This window comes from Drosophila ananassae, chromosome XR, assembly GCF_017639315.1.
Source record: "Drosophila ananassae strain 14024-0371.13 chromosome XR, ASM1763931v2, whole genome shotgun sequence".
Taxonomy (NCBI): Eukaryota; Metazoa; Arthropoda; class Insecta; order Diptera; family Drosophilidae; genus Drosophila; species Drosophila ananassae.
This window is the reverse complement of record NC_057932.1, coordinates 13,644,261-13,671,116: the sequence shown is the minus strand read 5'-3', so window position 1 is coordinate 13,671,116 and position 26,856 is coordinate 13,644,261. Positions and strand designations below refer to the sequence as shown.

Genomic DNA, 26,856 nt, shown 5'->3' with positions numbered 1-26,856 from the left:
GAGCCATAGAGCCCCCCCCCCCTAAGCCAGTGAATGTGATCTAAATCTTGGCGTTTATTACGCTCACTTGGCTCCTTCTCCCATACAATTGCCATTACGTGGTTGGCCATAGTGGTGGTGGTGGTGCCGCCCCCTTTTGAGCATGGGCGCAGTGCAAGGGGGGTGCAGGGACTTGGGTGTCCTATGCCAATTTCTTTACGCTTTTACGGCTCAAAAGCCCGTGACAACTGGCAAGAGATAGATGGCGAAAGGGGAGACCTTGAGGCGAGAACTGCACTACGAAACTACACTGTAACTTGGCAATAAAACTTCTTTAAACTCTTCAAGAGAGGCTAAACATATGGAATTAAATATTTAGCAAAGTTTCTAGGAAGAAACAGTAATTGAGAAAAATACTTTAGGTAGGGAATCCTATATAGTTTACCTCAAATATTACTATTTTTACTCCTAGTCTATAAGTATAGCTATTTTTGCAAGTGTTCTTCTAGCCATGAAACCAATTAAATTTTGGAATAATTTAAAAATCCAAAATGAAAAAGCCAAAAACTATTTTATTCATCAACACAGGTATTATTCATTGAAAACAATAAACGGGAAAACCATAAGCTTTAAATGAAATATTAGATAAACGATTTGTGGGACAAGAGAGAGGGCCATAGGACCATAGATTGGTGATTAAACTGTGAGGGATTATTTTATAATTGAACAAGAAGGACACTTGGCAGCTTGATCAATTGAATTGAAATTGTAAACGAAACGAACGGAAGGGAAACTTTGTCTTGGGGCTGAAATCAAATTGCATTCCATCGACTTTTCTATTGGATTTTCATTTACCAACTGAAGCAGGTAATTCCTCAATCAGACCCAGACTCGAAATCAGAATCAGAATCAGGGGAAACTATTCCATTTTGCCGCACTTTGTTGAGAGTGAGGGAGGAGGGGGAAAAAATTGAGTGCAAATATTGCAGGTGAATGTGAATACATTCATTCGTGTGATTACGATTACCATTTGTGGTGGTGGCCGGGTCGAGTCGAGGGGGTAAATCGAATAAAAGATGGAGATATTTGTTTATGCACATCGATCCTGGGGTGGTGGCACTTTCCTCGCACTCTCCTCCCTGCCCTGGGAAAATGAGAGGGCGGAAAAACAATCTGTTGCAATTTAACTTTCTTGCTCTTGCTTCCCATCTATTCGGAATTCACTTTTCTTTACTCACTTCAGCGCCCTGCCTGCCTTCCATGTTTTATTCATTGTTCTCTTCCGATTATTTTCCATTTCAGGTGAGTTAACTCGATATTGATGACGACCCCCCCTGCAATGGCTAATGCAAGGTTCCTCTTACTTTGTTTAAGACTCGACTAAAGTATGTATGCCATTACGCTTGTTTATTCGGGCCATTAGAGTTGGTGAATCAATTTAAACTACTACTGAGAAAGTACTACAAGTTGGTGTTATATTTCAGCCAACTTAACTTTTTTTTTAACTTTTAGGGATAGTAATTTAAGAAAAAAGTATTCCAATAGTGTTAAAAAAATTTATAAAAAATATCTCCGAATTTCTATACTTTATGAGACTATTTAGTCGAATATTAAATAATATAATTGCCGAATATCAATTAAAAATAATAAAATAAAAATAATATGTCTAAAATATCAATCCAATTGATTATCAATTTTCGCTTTTTTCAATTTTTATTAATTAATAATTGTTTAAAGTTTAAAAATATTACTATGTCTTTGAAAAGGTTTATGTATTTAGGAAAAGGGTGAAAGAAAAAGGAGAAATGGGAGTTTGTTTTAACACAACATTTATTTGCAATCTCTTATTATAATATTTTATTAAAAAACATAAAAAACTTTTTCAAAATGTATATTTCTAAGTTTAAAGCATCATGAATTTAAATAATATTAGAAAGAGATCTTCCCTAAGGTATTCATATACATATGAAAATAATTCCAAAGCTAAAGCAAATTATTCTTTTGAATTACCTAAAAAATATACCAATTAGTCTTAACTGTTGGCTAATGTTTATTGCTACTATTTTGATATATATTTCCTTAATATATATAGGAAATTATTAGCTAGTATCCTAATATAAATATTTATTGAGTAACTGATATGTTTGTTTAGTGGTACAGTTTCTATTGAATTTTCTGCTCCAACTAATAAGCCCTTCCCTGCTACTTATGTTTCAAGTTCAGAAGTCGGACTTGGCGAAGCCTTAGCCTTGGCTGGGAATTTCCATTGAAGGCGATTTTCCGAGTCTTGTGTTTTCTTTTGGGCCTTTCTTTACCTTTGGCTTGTTTTCTTTTCCTTTCTGGTTCTGTCTTGTTTTGGTTCTCGTGTTCTACACATGTCGGCAGCTAATAATCGAATTGTGTTCAGCCATTTGTCCGCCCTGCCTTGTTTAATCTAGACCACCCACAATTTCCCACCCACAACCATGCAAATTACAAAAAAAAAAAAAAAAAAAAAATTGGAAAAGAAAGAAAAGCCCGAGAAGAAAGGGGAGGAAAGAGTAGGAAAAACGCAGAATAAATCGAACGGGGAGCATTGAAAAGCCAAACGCAGACAACTGAGCCACTTGTTCAAGGTGAAAGTAAGTGGGGAGCGGGTGCGGGAAATTGGGAAAACTGCGGGGAAACTGCTGGAGAGGGCCAGAAGAAGGAAGGGAGGGGGGAGGTTGTGGAAAAAGGACTGCGTAGCATTGACCAATTCAACTGGCCGCCAAAAGCTGGCTAAGCCAAGTGGGAAAATACCCAAATACCAGAACACCAGAGAACCAGAGAACCAGAACAGTGGTCGCAATTCATGAAAAGTAATTAAACAGAAACCTTGACTGTTCTTTTGATTTTTTGCGAATAGTTAGTTAGATATGTCCCTATTTTTTTTTTTATCAACTATAAACAATCTGATAAGTAAGAGGTTATATTTGCTTTTATTGACACTTTATGACTGCCAGTGACTCATTATTGATGTCGAATTGATGCAGTTCCTAGGAATTCTATTATTGATTAGATACATACATGGGTGATAGGAAAGATAAAGAAAACCACAAGATAGAGAAGATGTTTCGGGCTCTGGAAGTTCTAAATTGGTGAAGAATAGTACCAGAAACAAATATTAAAGTGAGGCCTTTATGTGCCTTACTCTTGGCTATTTTCCCACTTGAACATTCTACAAGTACCGGGTATAAATATCATTCATTCATTTTGAATTAAAATTTTATTTCATTTAGGCCTTAAAGAGAAACAATTTTTGTATAAAAATATATCAAAAATAAATCATTTTTTTACTTCAATATTTTTCCAATTAAAATAATTCCATTTTTTTTCACTTTTCTACTGATTTGCGACCACTGTATGGTCATCAGTTGGCTCGAAGCTCGGAATCCAATGTCCTCCAATTGGATCGATGTCTGTGTGAGCCAAATTGGCATTGCTACACGTGTGTGTGTGTGTGTTTGACCAATGGCTTGTGATGATGCACTTGCTGGCCATGTTTTGAGCATTTTGACCGTGCTGACCAGTTTCATTGTCAATAGAACGGGGTCACCAAAGGGTTAACGCAGCTCGTTAGGGACAACTAAGAAAATGAAATATTTCAAAAACAGATTTCAACAGAAATATGTATGCTTAGAACTCAATCTGGATTACTGAAAAGTTTTGAACCAAAACCAGAAAACTCTCTATCTTGTCAAAGAAACAAAGTTGTCTTTAAATATATTTTTGCTTCTTTTTTTCAGAGCTTCTGCTTTCATAAATTCTTTAATAGTTTCTCTTGATATTTTCTTTAGCATTTTTTGTTCCTTGCTACTTATTTTTTTGTTGGAAGAAAATTTGGAAGTTATTTGGTTATGCAGCCACGCCCACACAGCCACTGCAGCCTTTGGCACCTTAATGCAAATAGTTGGATTGTTCTTTTGTTTTTTTGGCAGATACCCTATGGGGTTACATTTTAAATGTGTCTCTGTTTTCGATACAATTACAAAATGTATAGACACAGTTACTATATCTGCATAAATAGGTGGTTCTTCTCTTAATAAAAATCCATAAAATTCATATTTATAAAAATTCTTTCGCTTTTTTAAGCTATAAACCATAATATTTAATATAAAAATTTTTAAATAAAATCTCGTTTTTTTTTAAACAAAGTCAGTTAGTGGGTATATATAGTTTCATAAAATCCTTTAAAAATTCCGTAGAGTCCCCCGTGATTTTCTCAAAACACGTTCGGAAGATTACGCGACAGAGACAAAATGGGAGAGTGAGTGAGACAGAAGCTAAAAAAGGAGGGAGGATAGCTACTGGCCCTCGTCTTTTGCATTATTTTATGGCCTTAAGCAAATTATTTTCTTTGCAGGAGAGTTTCTGGTTAAACTTTTCTACTGCCAGGGAAGTTGATGTTTATGTGTGTGTGTGTTTGGAAGTCTTTTTGCATATTTATACCCTTGCAGAGGGTATTATAATTTTGGTCAAAAGTGTGCAACGCAGTGAAGGAGACATCTCCGACCCTATAAAGTATATATATTCTTGATCAGGATCACCTCCTGAGTCGATATGAGCATGTCCGTCTGTCCGTCTGTCCGTCTGTCCGTCTGTCCGTCGGTCCGTCTGTCCGTCTGTCCGTCTGTCCGTCTGTCTGTTTCTACGCAAACTAGTCTCTCAGTTTTAAAGCTATCGAGTTGAAACTTTGCACACACCCTTCTTTCCTTTGCAGGCAGTATATAAGTCGGAACGGCCGGGATCGGTCGACTATATCCTATAGCTGCCATATAACTGATTGATCGGAAATGCCATAACTTTGGTGTTTTTTAAGTTAGAGGGTTGGGAGTTTCTACACATGTTATATTTGACCAAAATATCTTATGTACAAAATTTCGTAAGGATCGGCCGACTATATCCTATAGCTGTCATAGAACGATCGAAATTGGCATAACTTTGGTGTTTTTTAAGTTAGAAAGATGGGATTTGGTACAGATTCTATTTTGGGGAAAACAATCTGATCTGCCAATTTTCATAAGGATCGGCCGACTATAAACGATCCGCTATATATCTAATAAAATAAGATGGGTGGCGCCACCTAGCGGACTGCGACTGAACTGCAAGGGTATATCAACTTCGGCTCCGCCCGAAGTTAGCTTTCCTTTCTTGTTTTTTTTACAACAATTTGTAACTTTTTTGTGCAGTTTATTTTTGTGTGTTATTTTTTTTGAATTTTTTATCTCCGGCTTTGTTCTCCTTTTGTTTTGGGGAAGAAAACTTTGAGCTTTGTGCGAAAAGTTAAGGTCGGGGAAGTTGCATTGAAAATATTTTGGATTATTCAATTATGGCCAAAGCGAAGCCAGAGAGATGCAGCCACAGGGAATAGGATAGGAGGAGGTGTGTTGCCATCTCTTTCGCCAATTTATACCCTGTCTCTTTCGCTCAAAAGTCGGGTTTCGGGTTTTTGAGTTTTTGGTGCAATATCTTTCGGGCTTTTTGGCTCTGGCTGTAAAGATTGTGCTCGTAAATCGTTCATTTCTCAAGAGGCTATGGCATTAAAGTTTGAAGCCGTGCCGAGATAGCCGAGGGAGATGGCACGAGGGGCATTAGACAGAGAGGGATGCTTTTAAAATGAGAACACGACTGAAATGAAATGCCATCAAGTGAATGACGAAAGTCACGTGCCGGCGGCTGACGAAAAACAATTCCAGCGAGTGCCAACATTCAGCTGTGGCATGCCTCAAACTAGAGGTATGTGACACCGCTCGACACTTGAAAAATTGTGCAGAACTAAGCCTAGATATTTTATAAAAATTCACACTTTTTTTGCGGCTTTAAATTTTATATTAATAGCTTAATTAGTCTTTTGAAATATATAATAGTTTTTCTTGTTATTTAGTTTTATTTTTCAATTCTAAATACATTTCTCGCAGTGTATTTGTACCACCTGCCGCCTGGGATGTGGACACATTGTGACATATGACGAGTGTCTCTCGCTCTGTCTCGCTCTTATTGAATGTTCTTGTCTCTTTCGGCTACCATGTTGGGACATTCCATTGCGGAAATTATGTTCCAACATACCAATACCCAGTACATATACGTTCAAGTACAGTATTTAATGCTCAAAGGGGAAATTTTGAATGGAAATTAAATCTAAAAATTTAAAACAGTGTGGTGGCTTTTTGTTTTTCTTTTATTGAAACGCCTGTAATTATCTTTAAATGTGATTTTTTTACTTAAATTTCCATTAGATTAATGGATTTTCTACGATTTCTTGATTTTGTTCAATTGGTTTATTCACTGTACCTTCATTGGGATGTCACACTCACGCACAGCCATTTGAAACTGACATTCCTGCGCCTGTGGCACGTTTTGTGCGACGTTTGCACATTGCCAGGATATAACTTGATGCTTAATGAAGACATCCAGGCACACTCGCACACTCGCACACACACCCGGTGGCACACACAACAAGCACCAAAGTACACAAATTCACAAGGCATGCTTCGGTGTGCCGTGTGTTTGCCTAAAAGTATGCCACAAAAATACGAAAATTACTCAATCAATCAGTCAAATCCATCAAGCAGCTTCCGTAAATTGGGCAACCTGATGATTTTGTGATTTAATCCTTAAAAGGGTATCGCCTTGACGTGTTGTGCTTTTTTTTTTTTTTTTTGGGGGGTTTTGGGGTTTATTAAATTAAAATAATCTGCTATTTGTAGAATGGAAATTTTGAAGGGGGTTTAACTGTAAGTTAATTACATAATTTTATCAGGGTTTTGAATAAATATAACTTTTCTCGTTTATGATTATAGATAATTTTGTCATTTTGAATTCTTTTAATTCATAAAATTCTCTCTTATTTGAATCTTATTTAAGTCAATTTAGAATTTAAGTGTTATTTGTTTTGAAACTGGTTTTAAAACACAAATCTAAAGACATTCAAAGGATTTTTCCCTATATTTTTATTATTTATTATTTTATTTTATTTATTTACTTGGTAAATAAAATATTTATTTTGCTTCAAAATCAGGAATCAAAGTAGTCCCTCATATAAAAAGAAACTTAATTAACTATTATTATTTTAAATTTGAAAGGTTGTTTAAAATTCCTAAATATTTTCAAAAAATGTATGAATATATGCTTTTAGGTATTAAATAATAATAATAAATTAATAATGAATAATTAATTAAATAATCGTGCAATCGTGAAAACCCCAATAAATTTAAAACAGTTTATTTATGAAGTTTATAACAAGTATTGTCTTCAACTAAGTCTGCCCATTCTAAGAGTATAACTCAAAGTCCATTCCAATCTAAAAGCTCATTTAAAAATTGCATATCACCACAAACAAAACATAATCTTTGTTTTATGAACTTTAACCTGGCGTTTAATTGTATTTTATTTCCGTTTCGGTTTCAGTTTGGGTTTCGTTTTCGTTTTCGGTTTCATTTAAATTTGTTCTGCTCTCGTACTTGACATTCCTGAATGTCATCCATCAATCCGAGCTCTGCGGCTCATTAAATCTGCTAGAACAGAAGCTGCTAAGAACAAACAGCCGGCGGAGGGTGAAATGGGAAGGAAATGCGGGCGGAGAATGGAGAAGTGGAGAAAGCAGCAGAAAAGTTGCTTCCATTTGACCGCCTTGATGACTGACCTGTGCCCTTCGTCCTTCGTCCTTTGGCCGCCACTGTTTCGTCCTGTTTTTAAGCCCCTTTCTCACACTTTTCCGCACACAGCTGTTGTAATCCGTTTAAAGTGTTTTTGCGGGTTGTAAACATTTCGACTTTTAATTCACTGACAGCGGTTCTTCATTCTCCAGTCCCCCAGTCTGCCCCTCTATCATTCTCTCTTTGTCTTTTGATGTATAGCCATCTCTTTTGGTGACCACCGGCTTTGAGGTTTTCCGGAGAATTGCGGCCGGATTCCGGAATCCGGTGGTCGGTCCCAGGGAGGTCCCGGTTCTGTCCCCGAATAAATGTTTTTTCGGCTAAGAGTTTAATTCGCAAATAAAAAGCTGCTAATTAGCTTTTTGGGGTGAAAATAAAAATAATACGCTAATGGAGGGCAGCGATAATAAGAGATTTTGGGACTTTAAAGTCAAGTGACTTAAAAGTTTTCAGTTTGAGAAATAAATAATTAAAGTTATAAATACTACCTAAACCCAATTTAAGGTTTAAAATTTAAGAGACCGGAGTGCCTCTGATTTAAGGCGTTAAGCTGGTGGGTTAAAGGGTTGGCAGGGGCTGGCCCGAGTGGGTTAAGTGGGTGGAGGGCCGTTCAGTAGGTTATGTCAACGCGTTGGACTTTAATTAATTACCGGGAAAATTGTTAATATTTGTTCAGCCCTTTCCTTTGCTCTTCTCTGCCAAAAACAAAAGCAAACATCAAGAAAGAGAGAAAGCGAATGGTGGGGAAACTGAGAAGAGAAAGGTAGAACAAAGTACACAGGAGAAAATAATATTATTCAATAGTATTAAATACAAAATAAATGTTTATGAATAAATTAATTAATAATATATTTTGAAATTTAATTATTTATATTTTTTACACATATATTTTGGAATTTAAATAAACATTATACGATACCCGGTACTTATAGAGGTTATAGAGGCTCTTAATTAAGATAGTAATTTAAAGTTAAATAGGTGATTTAAAATAAAATATTATTTTAATATTTATGCTATATATCTTGGCATAAATTTTGAACTTTTGTGTCTTCCAAAGTACTAGTTTTTAAGATTCCTAAAAAATAATTAGTAAAATTTCATAATTAAGTCCCAAACCTTTCGTTGGCTTAATTTTTCAAGTGCTGTGTGCTTTGTAGTGCGGTCGTAATTTAATTTTTGCGCAAAAATGGAGAAAAAAAAATTGCACCAAATGAAACCCAAACCGTAACGAGGAGGAGGGAGGGGGGACAGGAACAGGAAGTGGGCTCTGGAGGCGCGGGAGCGAGCGAGTGGGCAAGAGTTTAACGTGAGGGGCTCTCGAAAGTATGCAATGCCAAATTATGCTATGTGTGCAGGTGTGAGTGTGCGAACGGATGTGAATACAAGGCGAAATGCAAATGCCTGCAGCAGAGGCTACCCCATCACAAAAAAACACACACACACACTCATGTGAAAACACGCACACGAATGCAAAACCAAATACTTGCACTAAACCAAATGGAAGCTAAAAAAAAAACTAAAATGAATCTTGATGTTTTTAGGGGTGAAGTATAAAGTCGAATATTAAAATTTCCTAGGAATTTGTGGTATTTATTTTGGGATTTTATATTAAAAAAGAATTTTACATATTCTTCAAAATTTTACTCAAATGTGGGTTATTTTAAACCAAAACAAAATATGATACAAATCTTGTATTGTTATTCCTAACTATTACACTTTTATTATTCCTTAAAACACCATTATTCCTAAAAAAATCTCGATTTTTCAGAATATTATGTTTGTCTGGTTTTTTAAAAAAGTTTCGTTGAAGAATTATTTATAGAAATTTTAAAGCTAATGTGTTCTATATTTAATTTTCATATTATATTACAGAAAATATTAAAATGAATTACTTTTTCATTTTAATGAAATGCCATTTTTTTTGTACTGCCTATAAATTGTCCATATCTTCAAGTCCTAATATCCCTCATACCCTATGTTAGGGTATTGCAGTTGCAAAGGATTTTCCGCTGTCCATTTCATTAACATTTCTGTGGCTACCGCGAAACTACGTGACTTTTCAGGTGCGCGGACTGTGAGTGGGCGATATTCAATTGAAGCCGCACCAAAAACTACAAAAAACACACACATATTTTCAGAAAAAAAAAAATGGTAGAATATGGGTGAAAAATCAACTTTTACGTTTGCAAACATTGCAAACCGAATTGGAAGCGAGAAACCAAACATGAAATAAATTCTACTAAAGGCCAAACATTAAGCAGAGTAAATATAGGTTCAAAGGAAAAAACTGCTGAAATCCTGCAAAAAAGAGATGAATTCTTAATGTGCGGATATTTATTTCCTTATTTTATGGGCGGCCGTTTGTGTAATTGAAAATATTAAAGAGTAATGTGTAGTTTATGGAAATTGAATTCAATTGAATTGGTTTAAGCATGAACTCTAAAGAGTCCAGCAGTTAAAATGTTTAAAATGTAATTTGTTCTACACTTTATTAACTTTTTTCAATAAAAACAAAAAGTTTTTTCTAATAATAAGCAGAAAAATATTATTTTAATAATCTTAAGCCACTTTCATCTAAAACGGATTATAAAGCACTTTTAAATACTTTGTTTTTATAATAAAAACTTCAAGCTTCAAAACTTTCTCTTAAATTATTTTCTATTTTCAGGTCATTATTGTACCATTTTTAAAGTGTTGAGGGATAAGTACACTCCGTTTCACTTGAATAGCACACCCAATTTTTCATAATTACTTGTTCATCTCTCAACAATTGCTTGATCTAATGCAATGATTGTTGCTCTTTTTAATTCGTATCCTTATCTACTCTCTTTAAACAAAAATTGGAAGTCTGAAAATGTAACGTTTAAATTTACCATAATTTTCTTTTCAACTTGCTTCAATAACTGGCACCTTTTTTATTTCACTTAAATAGCACATTTTAGATTTAGTGTCATTTCAGCGGTCAAGGAGATTGAATCATAAACGTTTTTTGATTAGTTTGTGAATTTTAAACATAGTTTAATCGTTTTGTGCAACTAGGGGTCGTGGAACGTCACTAAGTCACAAAGAACAGATCCAAATACAAAGCTATATTGATTGTGACCTTTCTGTAGCTAATATTGCGAAAAAAACTAGAAGAAGCAGAAAAGTCGTATACAATTTTATCAACAACAAATTAAACTATGGAAAAAATATAAAAGGTCGCAAAAGTAATGTCCTTAGCGGCACAGATAAAGGTGCGATTCTGCGGGAAGCCTCGAATTCTTATGACTCCGTGAGAAAGATAAGGGAAAAAGCAGGTGTTGACGCGAGCAAAACTACTGTTTGGCGAGTTATTTTGAAAGCTAAACATCTTAAGCGTTTGAAACTTAACAAAAAAACCACCGCTTAACCCCAATCGAAAGGAAGCACGGTTGACCTTTTGCCGCGTCAATATGTCATGGTGTAACGAGTGGAAGCGCGTAGATTTTTCTGATGGAAAAGTTCAATTTGGAGGGGCCAGATGGCTACAATTATTACTTTCATGATCTGAGAAAAGGGACGCATCAATTGGAGCTTTTACATAGTCGAGTAGGCGGATTTATGGTTTGGGGAGCCATATCTTACTATGGGACTTGTGAACTCCAATTCTTATCCTCAAACATGCACGCAAAAGCGTACCTAAACGTCCTGGAAAAAGCTTTTCCACCATTGGAAATTTTTTTAAATAATTTGCGTTAGACATTCCAGCACGGCAATACCCCAATTTATACTGCACGTATTGTAAAATCTTTTTATACCCTTGCAGAGGGTATTATAATTTTGGTCAAAAGTGTGCAACGCAGTGAAGGAGACATCTCCGACCCTATAAAGTATATATATTCTTGATCAGGATCACCTCCTGAGTTGATATGAGCATGTCCGTCTGTCCGTCTGTCCGTCTGTCTGTCTGTCGGTTTCTACGCAAACTAGTCTCTCAGTTTTTGAGCTATCGAGTTGAAACTTTGCACACACCCTTCTTTCCTTTGCAGGTAGTATATAAGTCGGAACGGCCGGGATCGGTCGACTATATCCTATAGCTGCCATATAACTGATTGATCCGAAATGCCATAACTTTGGTGTTTTTTAAGTTAGAGGGTTGGGACTTTCCACACATGTTATATTTGACCAAAATATCTTATGTACTAAATTTCATAAGGATCGGCCGACTATATCCTATAGCTGTCATAGAACGGTCGAAATTGGCATAACTTTGGTGTTTTTTAAGTTAGAAAGATGGGACTTGGTACAGATTACTCTTTGGGCAAAATAATTCAATATGCCAAATTTCATAAGGATCGGCCGACTATATACGATCCGCTATATATTTAATAATATAAGATGCGTGGCGCCACCTAGCGGACTGCGACTGAACTGCAAGGGTATATCAACTTCGGCTCCGCCCGAAGTTAGCTTTCCTTTCTTGTTTAAAAGATAAAAATGTTGATAGTCTGAATTGGCCACCATACTCGCCGGATCTGAATATAATTGAAAATGTTTGGGGATGACTGGTCAGAAAGGTTAATGAGTCTGGCAAACCATTTTAAAACAAAGAAGATCTTATTGAAGCCATTCAGATCAGCCTGGGCTACAATATCCCTAGACTATATAAAAAGTCTATATGATTCGGTGCCCAACAGAATCTACGAGGTTATATTGAATAAGGGGGGCATAACCCATTATTAAATTAACAAAAATATATATTAGAATACTCACTATTAAATAAAAACACATTTCCTATTGTTTAAGTTCGTTAAATATACTTTAAAAACAAGATGTGCTATTCATGTGAAACAAAATTGTTGAGGAACTTTTTAAGTTTTTAAGTTCTTTTGTTAACATTTATTAATTGTTAATTTAATTTAGGTTTTGTTACTTTTCTTATATTTAAAATTGATTACACTATAAAAAGAAACTTAAACATCAGTGAGTTTTCTTTTTGGTTAAAAGATTTCAAGATTTGAAATTGCATATAAAAGTGTGCTATTCAAGTGAAACGCAGTGTATATGTTTCTTATAGTTTCAGAACTACAAGTTATGTTTTGATACTGAAAATGCCTTTTTATTAGGCTCAGGAAAGAATTTTTTTAAGCAATTTGAAACCTTTTAAAATTGCAGGAACTTTTTGTATAAATTTTTAATAATATAGCTTTAGTTATATTCGTTGACGATTTCGTTGACATTTTTGATATTTTTTAAAATAATCAGGTTTTGGTTTTTAAATTAACATTGAATCTGGAATAAATAAAAATAATTTAAAAACTATATTTTTAAAGTATTTTGAATGGAAGATCAATTCAAGTAACCTTTTTATACATTTTATTATAAAAATTTATGCGGTATGAGATTTATATAATAATTTTTAAAAAAATTTATATAATATGAGATGAATCTTAATAAGTTTTTTTATTTAATTATTTTTCAGATGATGGAGCACGCGTGGCACAACTACAAGCTGTACGCGTGGGGCAAGAACGAGCTGCGCCCCTTGTCGCAACGGGCTCATGTGGGCAGTATTTTTGGGTCGTACGATCTGGGGGCCACGATCGTCGACGGACTGGATACCCTGTACATTATGGGTCTGGAGAAGGAGTACCGCGAGGGTCGCGACTGGATCGAACGGAAATTCTCGCTGGATAATATCAGTGCCGAGTTGAGTGTCTTTGAGACGAATATCCGATTTGTGGGCGGCATGCTCACCCTGTACGCCTTCACGGGGGATCCGCTGTACAAGGAGAAGGCCCAGCACATTGCCGACAAGCTGCTGCCCGCCTTCCAAACGCCCACGGGCATACCCTATGCCCTGGTGAACACCAAGACTGGCGTGGCCAAAAACTACGGTTGGGCCTCCGGCGGCAGCTCGATTCTGTCGGAGTTCGGCACTCTGCACCTGGAGTTCGCCTACCTGAGCGACATTACCGGAAACCCACTGTACCGCGAACGCGTCCAGACCATTCGCCAGGTGCTCAAGGAAATTGAGAAGCCAAAGGGACTCTATCCCAACTTCCTGAACCCAAAGACGGGCAAATGGGGACAGTGTGAGTTTCATAAGTATTTTTATACTAGTTTTAGGGAGATTTTTGAAGATATTTTTGTGAGATTTAGCAATCTAGATGAATTTTCTAATTATTTTAGGTAAATTATATTACAAATTTTAAATGATTAATTTTTGGTTTATGGTTCGAAATATGTTCTTTTAAAAACTTTCAACAAGAAAAGAATCCCTTTAACTACCGGGTAATTATTTCAAATAAGATATTTTAAATAATACAGATTCTTTGGGTCCCTGGATATTAATAATCACCATTATTATTAATAAATAAATTAAGAAAATCTTTTCATATCTAATTTATGTTAAAGAAAGTACCGGGTATTGTATCATAAATCTATTTAAAATCTCACAATAGCTTTGTCTCGAAAAACACATAAAAAACAGATAATAGATTAAAATTTTAAAACTTTCAAAGTTCTTAAATTTATAATTTATAGTTATAAATAAATTATATCTTAATAATTTTCAGTGCACATGTCATTGGGCGCCTTGGGCGACAGCTATTACGAGTATCTGCTGAAGGCCTGGCTCCAATCCGGACAAACCGACGAAGAGGCCCGGGAAATGTACGACGAGGCCATGTTGGCCATAATGGACAAGATGGTACGCACCAGTCCCAATGGACTGACCTATGTCTCGGATCTGAAGTTCGATCGGTTGGAGCATAAAATGGATCATCTGGCCTGCTTTTCGGGTGAGTCTTGAAAGTTTACTCAAGTTCGAACAATTATTTGTATTTAAATGTACTATTTATTATACTTTTAGGTGGTCTATTTGCTCTGGGAGCCGCCACGCGTCAAAATGATCACACAAACAAGTACATGGAAGTGGGAAAGGGAATTACAAACACTTGCCACGAGAGTTACGTGAGAACGCCCACTCAACTGGGTCCCGAGGCTTTCCGGTGCGTTCTGGAATTTTTAAATCTTCTAAATTATTCTTCAACTAATTTAAAATTTTCACCCAACAGGTTCAGTGATGCCGTGGAGGCACGTGCCCTGCGATCACAGGAGAAGTACTACATCCTGCGACCGGAGACCTTTGAGAGCTACTTCGTCCTGTGGCGACTCACACACGACCAGAAGTACAGGGACTGGGGCTGGGAGGCGGTACTCGCCCTGGAGAAGCACTGCCGCACGGCGCACGGTTACTGCGGCCTGCGAAATGTCTACCAGCAGGAGCCGCAAAAGGACGATGTCCAGCAGAGCTTCTTCCTCGCAGAAACGCTCAAGGTGAGCTAAAGGATCAAATAGGATGTTGGGAGCCCAGCTAGATAGCTTTAATATATATTTTTTAAGTCATCGTAGACTTGTCTCGAGAATTTGCTTTTTTTTATATTATTTTCCAACTATGATCAGTGTATTTTATTATATTCTTAAATACTCATAGAAAGATAAATATTTATTTTGATTTTGTAATCTCACTTTCAAATCTAGTCCCACTGTAAGCCGTACATTAATTGACAGCGTCACTCCAGTATATTTTTCGAGAAACTAAAAATCTTCTAACAATTTTAAAGTGCTGCTTTATTGATATTTTGTAAAAATATGGAGTTAGATTTTAAATAGTTTTTCTAAAATATTCATTCTAATATATATTGATGATCTCTTATTGATACAACTTATGTCTTCAGAAATAGACATTGATGGACGTTTAACAATGTTTCCTTGCTTATATAAAAATATTTTTAGAATTAGCTTAAAGGCTTTAAATTGATATTTTTTATAAAAAATGAGAACAATTTAAATATTTATAGTTGCGGAATTTTTTTTGTTTCTCCCAAAAAGATTATTAATACCCTTAATATTTTAAGAACCCCCCATGTCGGATTCTGGACTAATATTCTACTCCTTTTCAGTACCTGTACTTGCTGTTCTCGGACGACTCGGTGCTGCCCCTGGACGAGTGGGTGTTCAACACGGAGGCGCATCCGCTGCCCATCAAGGGGGCGAACGCGTTCTACCGCCAGGCGCCCGTGACGCTCCCGGCCTCGAATGCCTCGTAAGCGGGCCACCGATGGCCGCTAGTTGGCCTCCTGCTGCTGGCCAAGATGCACCTTACTTAGCTCCCGGACATCTGCATACTTATATGTGTGAAGGACCTTTATGTGTCTTTGTTTCGTTTTAATAGGGTTTTTTTTTCGTTAGTAGGTAGCTTAGCGTAATGCAATGACAACTGCGTTCGCAACAAAAAAAATGTAATCTCAGCCGAGGCACACGAGAACCTTTCGATGTAACATATTTATAAAGCTTGCACATACATATATATATATAGATATATATACACATATATGTAGGAAACCAAACGGATATATCGTAGTTTAGTTTTTAACTCTCTGCACAAGTTTCTCCCACATACGATTTTTTTTTGAATATTTTTTTATTGAAATATAATAATCCAAATAGTGACAGAGGTGTGGTGAGAACAATGACGAAGGCGGTGACCTCAATTTCCATTAGCGAAACACTCTTGATATTAAAAATATAATGATATATTATATATATATATATATATATGGATTACGGATATATGTGTAAATGTAAAACTCAGGTGTTCTAAATATGATTTTCCTTGCATTCACAAGGCACTTTCTCACTAAATAACTAACTAACCAGCAACCAGCAACCAGCTACGTAACTATCTCTGAAGCATTCTATCAAGCAATTCTCGATCTACGACTATATCTTTGACTATATCTCAGAGCAGAGTGCGGGTGGCATTTGAATAGATAGTTGGATCTACTCTGCTGACTTCCAATTCGAATCTTTGATCACTTTGTTTTGTAAATAATTTCTCAACTTTCCTCGCAAAATGAAGGCGGCAGAAAATCGAATTGATATTTATACAAATATATAAATGCATATATTCTTACACATTGTTTACTTTGTAGTCTAAATATTTAAATATAAATCTAAACTAAATCTAAATCTAGAGTCTAGCTTACTTGATGGGAATCGAGAGGAGGATGCATTCGAAACATCAATGAATGAAATATTTAAATGTACGAAAATCAATCTATATTTGTATTCGTATTTGTATTTAATTAAATCAAATGAATCGTAGGCAATTGTTAAAATAAAATAATTATACAATGGCACCCAGCTGATCAGCATTCGATCGATTGTGGTAGTTGTAAATGATTTTTTTATAATACAACAAGCAACAGCAAACAGAAAATAGAAAACGGAAAAAAACAATAATAATCATATTTATAATTCTATTAGAAGTGTAATCCATAGTCCGTAAGGCAACACACATCGCATGAGGAGGAAGGAGATGAACATTAGAAATTATGCAATTGTTTTTTTTTTTCTATTAATAAAACATGCACAGCCCAAGGGCTGTGTAAAGTGATTAAATAACAGTAAAATTAAATTAATAATACCTAGCAGCTAAGGCATGAATGTGACAACAAGAAGAGAATTTTAAAAACAAATTTTAACACAAAAACTTAAATAATGATCAACTTATTTGAAATCAATAAAGAGAACTTAAATAACAAACAGATTAATTAACATTCAAATGATTAACAAAGAGAACTAAGCATTAACTTAGAATTTACACCAAAACATATTTTTTTGTTTAGATCAAATTAGAATTGAGGCAAATACAAGTATCTAGATACATGCATATATGTGGTATAGAACGTATCTGATGCTCTGATCTGACGATATTAAACACAAACAAAAAGCAAATGGAAATGCATTAATTATCCATCAACTGCGGTTCCTGAGCTGCTGAAGATGACAATTGTATTTTGCCTAAATCATAAGTTTAATAAAGATCTAATAATTAACTTACAAGTTTTAAAAGTGTTTTTAATTAAAAGGGGCCTAAAACAAATATTAATTCTTAGCTGAGAATATCTACTTATTCAGTTTGATTTTAATTTTATTTTGTAAACATCTTGGGCATTTATCTTGATAGCTATATGACTTCAACAAGCACTCCTCCTTCAAATACTTTAATACAGATGCATTTAGATCCAAATACAGATAGAGGTATCTTGCCACATAAGGCACTCGAATCTCAATTAATGAGCACTTGAACTGCGCGTGTCAACTGTGCGTATACTTAATGAAGAAACTTGCACAAAAGGCAAACAAGCACAAAGCACAGAACTGAGGTTAACAACATTCTCCGGCGATTCAGCAATTCGGCGGTTCGAGAACCCGGAAAGGAAAGGGACAGTACGTCGAGACGGAAAGCCAATCAACCACCCTCAACCCCTCAACGATTAACCCTTTTAAATCAGTTATATTTTTCTTGAGAAACTATTTTTATTTTTTCTTAAAATTTTTAGGAGATCTTCGGACCTTTAAATATATCCAGAATATAAATATACTCGATCTAAATCACCCCCGAGTTGGCGGATCCGACTGTCCGCCTGTCCGTGTGTCCGCAAATCTGCTCCACACAAAACTAGTATCTCTATTTTAAAGTTAAAATTGTTGGGATCAGTAGACTATAAGATATAAATAAATAAATATTAATAAATAAAAAATGCCCATACTTTCCTGTTTTTGAAGATAAAAAGGTTTTAATTTTAAGGAGTACATAATATTGTATAATATATTTATTAATCTAGTGTTTGATAGTATTAAATTAATACATATGTGATAGAATTATAAAGGAATACATATGTATGTATTTTGGAAATTCTTTTCGCTGCAATTAAGTCCGTAAATAAAGAACCCCGGGACATTCTAGGGTTAAAAGCTCTTCGGCGAGCAAAGTCCGAAATCTTTGAGCATAAGATCCCCTCCCTGCGTGCACCAACTTGCCAACTGGCTGCAATAAGGCGAATGGGAACAAAGCATAACCATAAAACGGAGGAGAGCCAAGCGACGATTGCATTAAAAGCCCCAACGCCCACTTTTCGCCTCCCACAATTTGCAACTCGATTCACAAAGAGAGAGTACTGCCGGGAGCCGCACAAAGAGAGGGTGCAGCACGTGAGCAAGGGAGTGGGAAACCAGGAACGAGACAGTTCCAGAGCCTGGAATCCGGAGTATCGCAGACCGGTCTCTCGTCCGCCTCTCTTTGTCCACGGTTTCTCTCTCTTTGGATATGGCTTTACTGGGGATCTGAAAACATAAATTAGCCAAAAATAGCTAGATTTTAAAAATATTTTATATAGGATGTAAAAATTATTAAAATATGTTAATTTGTAATACATAAAAATGTTCGAAAACTAAGTTTCAATTTATATAAGTTATAAGTTATAACAATTTCAAATATTTTTTTTAATTTCATGAACTTTATTTTAAAACAACAAGAACATTCTATTAATTTTATTAATTTTATTTAAAGAAAGATTAAAGAAAGATTTAAATATCAAAATTAATGGTTGTTGACTTAACAAATTGATTCCTAAAATAAAATAAAATAAATTATAAATAATCTTTGTGAATAAAATAAAACCTTTTTATTTTCTTTAATAAAATACTTAAATATAGCGATAAGCAAGCTAAATGATCAACAATGCTTCTGTTTGTTGTTGTTGCCCTGGAAGTTGTTGTTCTCTTTTGTCGCTCGTTGTTGTTGGTTTCTTTGTTGACTAGACGAGCCCGCCAGACCGGCTGTGCGGTGGTGTGCGTGAGTATCTGTGTGCCTCTCGCTGGCATACCCTAAGTTTTCCTAAAAAAGTATTTCAGGTGGTTGCAAAAAAAGGTTTGCTAACAAAATATTTACATACTCGAACTGCTCTTAACCATTTCAACAGTATTGAAATATATTTTAACTGATCTTTGTGTGTTTTAACCTTTAAGCTTTAAAAAATCATCCTAACCTTTTTTTGGACCAATGTTAAAATTCAAATATTTATTTTTTAATATTTTCTAAGTATTATTTATTTATTTGTACAAAAAATTTAATCTTAATGTCAATATATTTTTTTAACAGAATTCGAACTCTTTGATGTAAAGTAAATATTTTAGTAAATTTTTAATAAAAATTCGTAAATTTAATTATGACCAAAGAGTACTTTTACTTTTAACTCACATTTTTTTTAGAATAACCTAGTTCAATTTTCAAAAATATATCTTCCAGGGCATCCTCTAGTCGGCTACCTGATCTATGGCCTTTCTTTGTGCTTTGTTTTTTTTTTGTGTTTTTTGTTTTGGTCGTTGACGTTGCGGCGTTGCTTCTAGCAGTCCGCACAGTTCGCATCCAGACTTCGAGCAGAGCGGCAGCAGTTGCAGATAGAGATACAAGTCCAGATAGAGATTCAGATAGAGTGTGAGCTACAGATACGGATACCAGGGACCTGGAACCAGTGACCAGATTGAGATACAAGTCCAGCAGATACAGTTGCAAAATGCCGTTCCCCATCCATCCGCCCAAGCAAATGCCCTGCCCCCACTGGCAGCACTTCCCCATCAGTCCGGTGGACAGCAAGCCGAATCCCTTCGATACCGTGGGCGGAGCAGCGGCCGCCGCCCAGGCGTCCCAGGGCAACAACAAGCCGCCGGAGCCGGTCTCCTACCGATATTGTCTGCAGTGCAAGACGTCCGGCAAGGAGGTGGCCAACGGCAACTCCTCCGACCGGGAGTGAACACTGGAAGATGGGGAAAAATCACCCAAACTCAAAAACACTCTACTTCACCCTCAACAGCCACCCGTTGAAAAGGTGACATTGCACTGGAGTACTCCGAAAGTAATCAGCAAAGTAATCAATGAAATAATCAGCCATCACCTGTAATCAATCCACTTACCAGAGGACAATGGAATCACTAGCTTTCCCCGCACGAGTGCTTAAAAAATAAAACAAATACAAAAAAATTAATACATAAAAATAAAAACACAAAATATTTAATGATATTTAAACTAAAACAAAAATGAGAAAAAATTCAACAAGAATTATGACATTTTTTTTTTGTTCTGTGCATGAGAAACCTTAAATATGGTTCTTAATTTTTTTCAAATGAGAGCTGAAGAAGAATTTAAAAATCCAAAAATATATTTTTTTGTTTGTGAAAAAAAGAGAACCCTTAGTTATTATTTAACTTAAGCACATGTTCCATTTTAAATATTTTTTTTGATCAAGTGTTTTTTGTTTTAATTTCGTCTCTATACTTAATTTAAGAGTTTTTTGTACGTATCTATCTAAGTTGTATTTAGAGCTAAAGACTACAGTTTATGATATTTTTTGATATAACCTATATACATATATAAATAAATATCTGTATAAGAAGCGCTAATAAACGCACGACGCATTTTAAAAAACGAGTTCTACACAAATACAAAAATACTTCATATACCCATAGAATACATATGTTGGATTTTTTAGTAGTGTGAGTTATATAGTTTTTTTTTTTTCTTTTGGACATCAACTCTGGCTTTGTTGTTTGTTTTCGGTTTTGTTTTCATTTTCGTTCTTTCTGCCTACCTCTGGTTTTGTTTTTGTTTTTATCAATTATTTTCAAGGTCGCAGACCGAAAACGCGATAAGAGCGGCTTGAGATTTGATTTTTTGGAAAAATCAGGAACGTTCGGTTCTGTCCGCTTTTCATTCGACTTTAAAAAGTGTCAAGTATTTTGTGAGAAAGTTCAACAAACTGTTGGAATTAAAGCGAGGCGAATTAAAAGCGAAAGCCGATGATGGAAGGGGGCAAAAGGGTGGAGGGTGTAGGGTGGAGGGGCTGGGCGGAAGATGGGTGGGTTGAAATAATTGCATTCGCTCGCCGCATGCAAAATAATTGAGCACAATTCTCGGAGAGTTCATTTATATGCATGCTAAAGATGCACCTACACTGGCAGAAAGTGTGGGCCAGTTACTCCATCTACAAGTTTTTCTTTGATTTTTCAAAAAAAATTGGAATTAATTTACAAATCTTTCAACGCCAATCATTTGTAACAAATAAAATAATTTAATTTAATTATTTTAATTAAAAAATAGCTAACAAAATTTAAAATTAGCAAACATATTATATATATAAATTTAAATTTAAATATAAACTATTATTCTTTTTTTTTTTAAATAATAAGTAAGATAAAATTCTTAATAATAAAGATTTCATTTAAATTCCTTTTATTTTATATGGAAGATTTTAAAGCCAATTGTTATTTTTAATTATCAATAAATATTTTTGAAGGCAATTCATTACAATTTTTAGTTTTCGTAAAAAAAAATCGACAAAGAAACTCCACTAAAAAGTCTTGGCAAAAAATCGATTACATTTTTTGATTTAGTAATCATAAAGTATTAAAAAACACATCGTGGCTTGAGAATTATTTACATATATAACTTATTTATATCTTATGTATATATTATTTAATAATAGTACATAACATTTGTACTTTTATTATAAATGTGAAAATGAATTAATCAATGTTTTTGCTTTTATCGGATATCGTATCGTAAAATGAGTATTTAAAATTGCAAGTTTATCGCTTATTTTCATTTGATATTTATTTTTATTTTTTTTTTACATATATATTTTACATATTACATATATTTTCTTGCATATACTTAAATATAAATATTTTATTGTACATTACACGACTAATTTTAAAGTATGATCTATCAATATATTATATTAGTTATATTTCAAACACTTTATTGGACATAGTTTTGAAAGAGAGAAGGAAGTTGCCCCCCTTTTGGCACAGTGTATGCATGTATTTATGTAAGGATGTGCTGGGGCTGGTATGCTGGGCACACATGTCTGTGTCTGTGCTATATTTAACCTTATCGCGTGAGTTCGCGAATGCGTGTGCGAATAATGATATTGAGCAAATACTACGAGTAGAATACTATCGCAGCAAGCAGCCGACTAGTTCGTGTTACTCTCGCCGGGTGGATCGGCTGATTGGTGACATTAGCGTACTGGAAATGACACATATCGATTTCGATTGTCGGACCTCACATATCGGCATTGTGTGTTCTAATTAATAATTTTATGGCCGCCGATTTCGGACTGGCTTATCTCTGGGCCGGTACAGGCATTATCTGGGTCTGGGTATCTGGGTCTGGCCAACGTGCCCCCTAAAAATCACACACACTGAAACCCATACCGATATACCCGAGTCGAGATATGCAATCTGAAAAAAGTGCAGATAAAAGTGAAAACAAACACATAAATAACATCAAATATTAAGAGAAATAACATTTATTTAAAATTATTTTCAAAATTGGTTCAACAAGCCGGTATAGAAGTCATGGAGATAAAAAAAAACCAATTCCATTTATCCTGAAAAGAACAATTTAAATAAACATCAAGCTTAAATGTAAAGTTTCAAAATATTTAATAAAAAGCTGGCTTTTCAAGATAGGAATTTTTATTTTCCATAAATCGGATAGTACCTCAATGTCCGATCGAAAAGTATATATCTTTCTGATCTTAGCTGTTCGAGAACTATCATTGTCTATGAATTTGCGTGTCACGATTTGGGGGCTCGCGTGAGTAGAGATGTTGCGTGCCAAGACCCTCCATCTTTAGATAAACTCTACTTGTCTATGTTGCCTGTCTGTCCCCCTTATGGAATTGCTAATAACTATAATAACCTTTCCCCCATATAAAATATAATATGGTGGTTAGTGTCATGATTCTCTGACGTCACCGCACTGCTTTCAGTAAGCAGTGCATTTCCTCAGAAGCAGTGTGCGAGCATCAAATTATCTCTAATATAGAAATGTCCGTTTTTGTGTCTGTGAGTATGCGAAGTAGTATTTCAGGTCAAGTTGAAATCCATTGACTCGAACTTGGCACACATCCTTCTATCCTTTGAGGAAGGATACCCTCTATTGCCTTCCTCCTTTGACTTAAGATATCCTCCTTTGGTTGTGTCCTTTAGGTTGAGTCTTCCTTTAAAAGGTAATATGAAGCACTAATGTTTCAAACTCTTTGTAGGACCAGTTTTCAGCTTTACATCCTTGTTACTTTTTTTTTTAACGTCCAACGGAAATGATTTGGAGCTAATTTTGAAATTTCAGATACAGTTTTTGTTTTCCTGTTTTGTCTCTGAAATTTTATTAAAAATTAAAGTAAGTCCAGTTCCTTAATCCTTTATTCGCATCTTTTTTTTTTTATCTAGAGATCCCGGAGGGGGCGTAGAGGGCGGGTAAAGAGAACTTCAAAATTATTATTTCATATAAGTTGTAGCAACACCAGTCCTTCCTCTTCCAAATTATGATCTGGTTCTTCATCGTCAAAATTGGGTGCCATGCTTGATACCCAGCCATGACTGTCCTGTAAATTTTCCAATATTTTTCACCACATATCCTTCGCTTTCATTGCCAAGAACAAAGCTGTCGCAATTTTCTTTCCTTCACCGGATTCAACAATCAAGTCGTCAGAAGGTCCAACTTTTAGCTTGAGCTTGAAAGTTTCTGATAAGAATATCAGTCTTTATTGGAGGGCTTTTTACGAAATTGGGGTTAAAAGTGCATTTCTATAAAAACGTTAAAAAAAACTTTTTTAAAAATCAAATGAATATGGATACGATGTCAAAGGTCTGAATAAATTAGATCAGCAAATGAAGGTGTCTGCACGGTTTTTTCCGCAAAAATTATAACTATTAAGCCAACAAGGCCCGTATTCACCTGATGTGGCTGTGTGCGACTTCTTCCTATTCCGAAAATGCATTTGTCCATAAAAGGAAATCGTTATGAAGACAAAGAGGCCATTCAAAAGGCTTGAAATGGCATTCTGTCGGCCATTCCGGCCACCGATCTTAAACACTCGTTCGACAATCTATTGGACCGTGTAAAACTCTGTATCGAAGCAGAAGGAGATTTTGAATAAAATTAATTGATTTTGGCAAAAATACCATTTGTTCTGGGTTTTTTTTTTTTACTATTATTTGAATAATTATACAGAGAAGTCGACTTAAAGAATATACAATGAGCATTGTTAAATTGTTGTGCATTATTGTAAATGTGCATTGTGCATTGTAATTGATCTATTTATGTCAATAGAATGATTGAAATGATATAAAGGTCACCTTATATTTAACAATTTAATTGCAGAAGTAACCAGAAGAATTATGCGAAACTTTGAGCTGTGATGTTAAAGGCTAATAGAGATTAGTGACATCTTCATTTAATATAACATTGAGTTTGCGTTTCTTATAAAGCTGCATATAAAATCTCCAAAAATGTATGTCCAAGTCGCGATTGTATCAAAATTCCTGTTGTATTTTTGATATCAATATTGTCAGATGCTATTTCCAAGTTTCCATGATTTTTAATTATTAAAATCAAGCTTTTTCCCTGCTTGTGTATAAATATAAGGGAGCGAACCATGATAGGCCACTTGATTTCTTTCATTAGCGCTGTTTTGAAAGTAGAGTGGCAATTTTACCTTCAACGCATTCCTCCAACATTTTGAATCTCTTGTGCTGCGGGATATCGGATGGAACCTTCTTACAAATGAGTTCGATAAGGCCTGAGTTTTATCTCCAGATCCAGCCCTAATAAACGCTGCCCAAAACCGAACTGCCGAGTTGGAAACGTGTTCAAGTTCCTTCTGGAAGATATCCAAAATGGAAGGGAAAGGATGGAACTGGAGGCGCGGGTTTTAGACCCTGAACAGAATGCGTCTAGATAGAATGGCTACTGTTTTTATGAATCTTAGAGAAATAATTGGTTATGTCTTCCTAATAACGAGGAACATCCAAAGTGACTTGGACATGCAAGAAAATAACATATTTCGGCAGAAGGGAATGCTCGTTGCTGTCTATAATGTAAGTTATAAATTATTGTTAAATTTTATTATGAAACAATAATTCTTAAACATTTTTTTTTAGAGAACATCCAATTTTACAGCTCGGAATATTAAAAATATACAAATTCTGACACATCAGTGCCATAGTTACGTTTCTCACGAATAATATTCGTGAATCCAACGTTAGGCTGAAGTCTATTTTATATCTTATATCTCAGCGATCATACCAACTCAAATTAATTTTTAATGTGGCTAAATTTTCTTTATATCATTGTAAAAAAATTAAATTATAAAGTCACATTGCAAATCATTTTTTATATTACTGTATATATTAAGTATAGGCCCTGATCAAATGCAGGTCCAAAATTTTGGTTCTTTGATTGCAATCATTCTCCATAAAAGACTATATCGAAAATCTTATCCAATTTTCGTAAAATTTGTATCACGAAAGTGCAATTTTCTGTATTGTTGTCATGAGTTTCGGAAAAATGCAAAAAATAACGCAAAAATCATAAAAAGATAAAGGCCTTTGGGTTAAATATTAAATTAATTATATAAAGAGCCGAAGTTTTGACATACAGCTTTTTATGAAAGCTTATCATTTAAATTTAGCGCCCGTGGTTAAATCAGAGCCATTTTTAAAATGGATTTTATATCGTAGATTTAAAGATTTTGGAAATTTGTAAATAATAAATGACTGCTCTTTGATTCTTTGTACTTTGTACTTAACTGTACTTGTTTTTTAAAAAATTGTTTTCTATTATTTGACGATAACAAAGTAATGAGATATTTGAAAGGATTTTTCGCGCCAAAGACCGGAAGAAACCTTTCAATTAACTTGGCAGCACTTTGCCAGAGCTTTCTCTCTGCTTCCTTTATGGCTCTCATGGCGGCGTTGGCTCTCTCTGAGTCGCTGCGACCCGTTAGCTTTTTAATCATGTGCCATGCTCTGCTTCTCTTCCTCTTCCTGCTTCTTGGCACCTCTGTTGCCGCAGCCTCCGTTTCTGCTCCTCCTGCTTCTTCTTCTTCTTCATCATCTCGGCACGCATCGCATCGGATTGGGACGCAGTGATGGCAGTTTAGAGGCGGGATTTTAGATCTGTTTGGGGGTGTAGCATTATCAGATTATACATTTAAGTGTAAATGGTAATGAAATGGTTTTTCTAGGCAATCTTAAAATATTAATATTGAATTCATCATATCCCTGCGAAAAGATCGTTCCTAAAAGTAGGCAATGAAATATTTTTAGCTACTTCCATAGGAGAAATAAGATACCAGCTACGTTTATAAAATAAATATTCAGAATTTTTTATTCTGTTAAAAGAGAAAATAATAAAATTAAATCTACTTTCGGTAAAAATAAATTTAAAAGCAGTCCAGGTGCTCCACACCATTTTTGTGATCCAGAAATATACGCAGGGAATTATCCTTTCAAGGGGTTGTGAAAGTTTTTCATGGAATTA

General features: G+C 35.0%; 2 protein-coding genes across 5 annotated transcripts in view; both read left to right on the top strand.

The window, feature by feature from the left end:
* Positions 1–17,528, top strand: part of LOC6505288 (mannosyl-oligosaccharide alpha-1,2-mannosidase IA) — an 80,167-nt gene extending 62,639 nt beyond the window's left edge. For all 4 annotated transcript variants that reach the window (XM_001965663.4, XM_032451936.2, XM_032451935.2 and 1 more), the window contains 5 exons: positions 13,099–13,711; positions 14,195–14,419; positions 14,491–14,629; positions 14,696–14,957; positions 15,584–17,528. In XM_001965663.4, coding sequence (XP_001965699.1) covers positions 13,099–13,711; positions 14,195–14,419; positions 14,491–14,629; positions 14,696–14,957; positions 15,584–15,730 — 1,386 coding nt within the window. In that variant the 3' untranslated portion in view covers positions 15,731–17,528. The remainder of the gene's footprint in view (positions 1–13,098; positions 13,712–14,194; positions 14,420–14,490; positions 14,630–14,695; positions 14,958–15,583) is intronic.
* Positions 17,529–19,865: 2,337 nt separating this feature from the next.
* LOC6505289 lies at positions 19,866–20,997 on the top strand. Its single transcript, XM_001965664.4, has one exon. It carries the CDS (start codon positions 20,045–20,047, stop codon positions 20,279–20,281), a length of 237 nt encoding a protein of 78 aa, XP_001965700.1. The 5' UTR covers positions 19,866–20,044; the 3' UTR covers positions 20,282–20,997.
* The last annotated feature ends 5,859 nt before the right edge of the window (positions 20,998–26,856 follow it).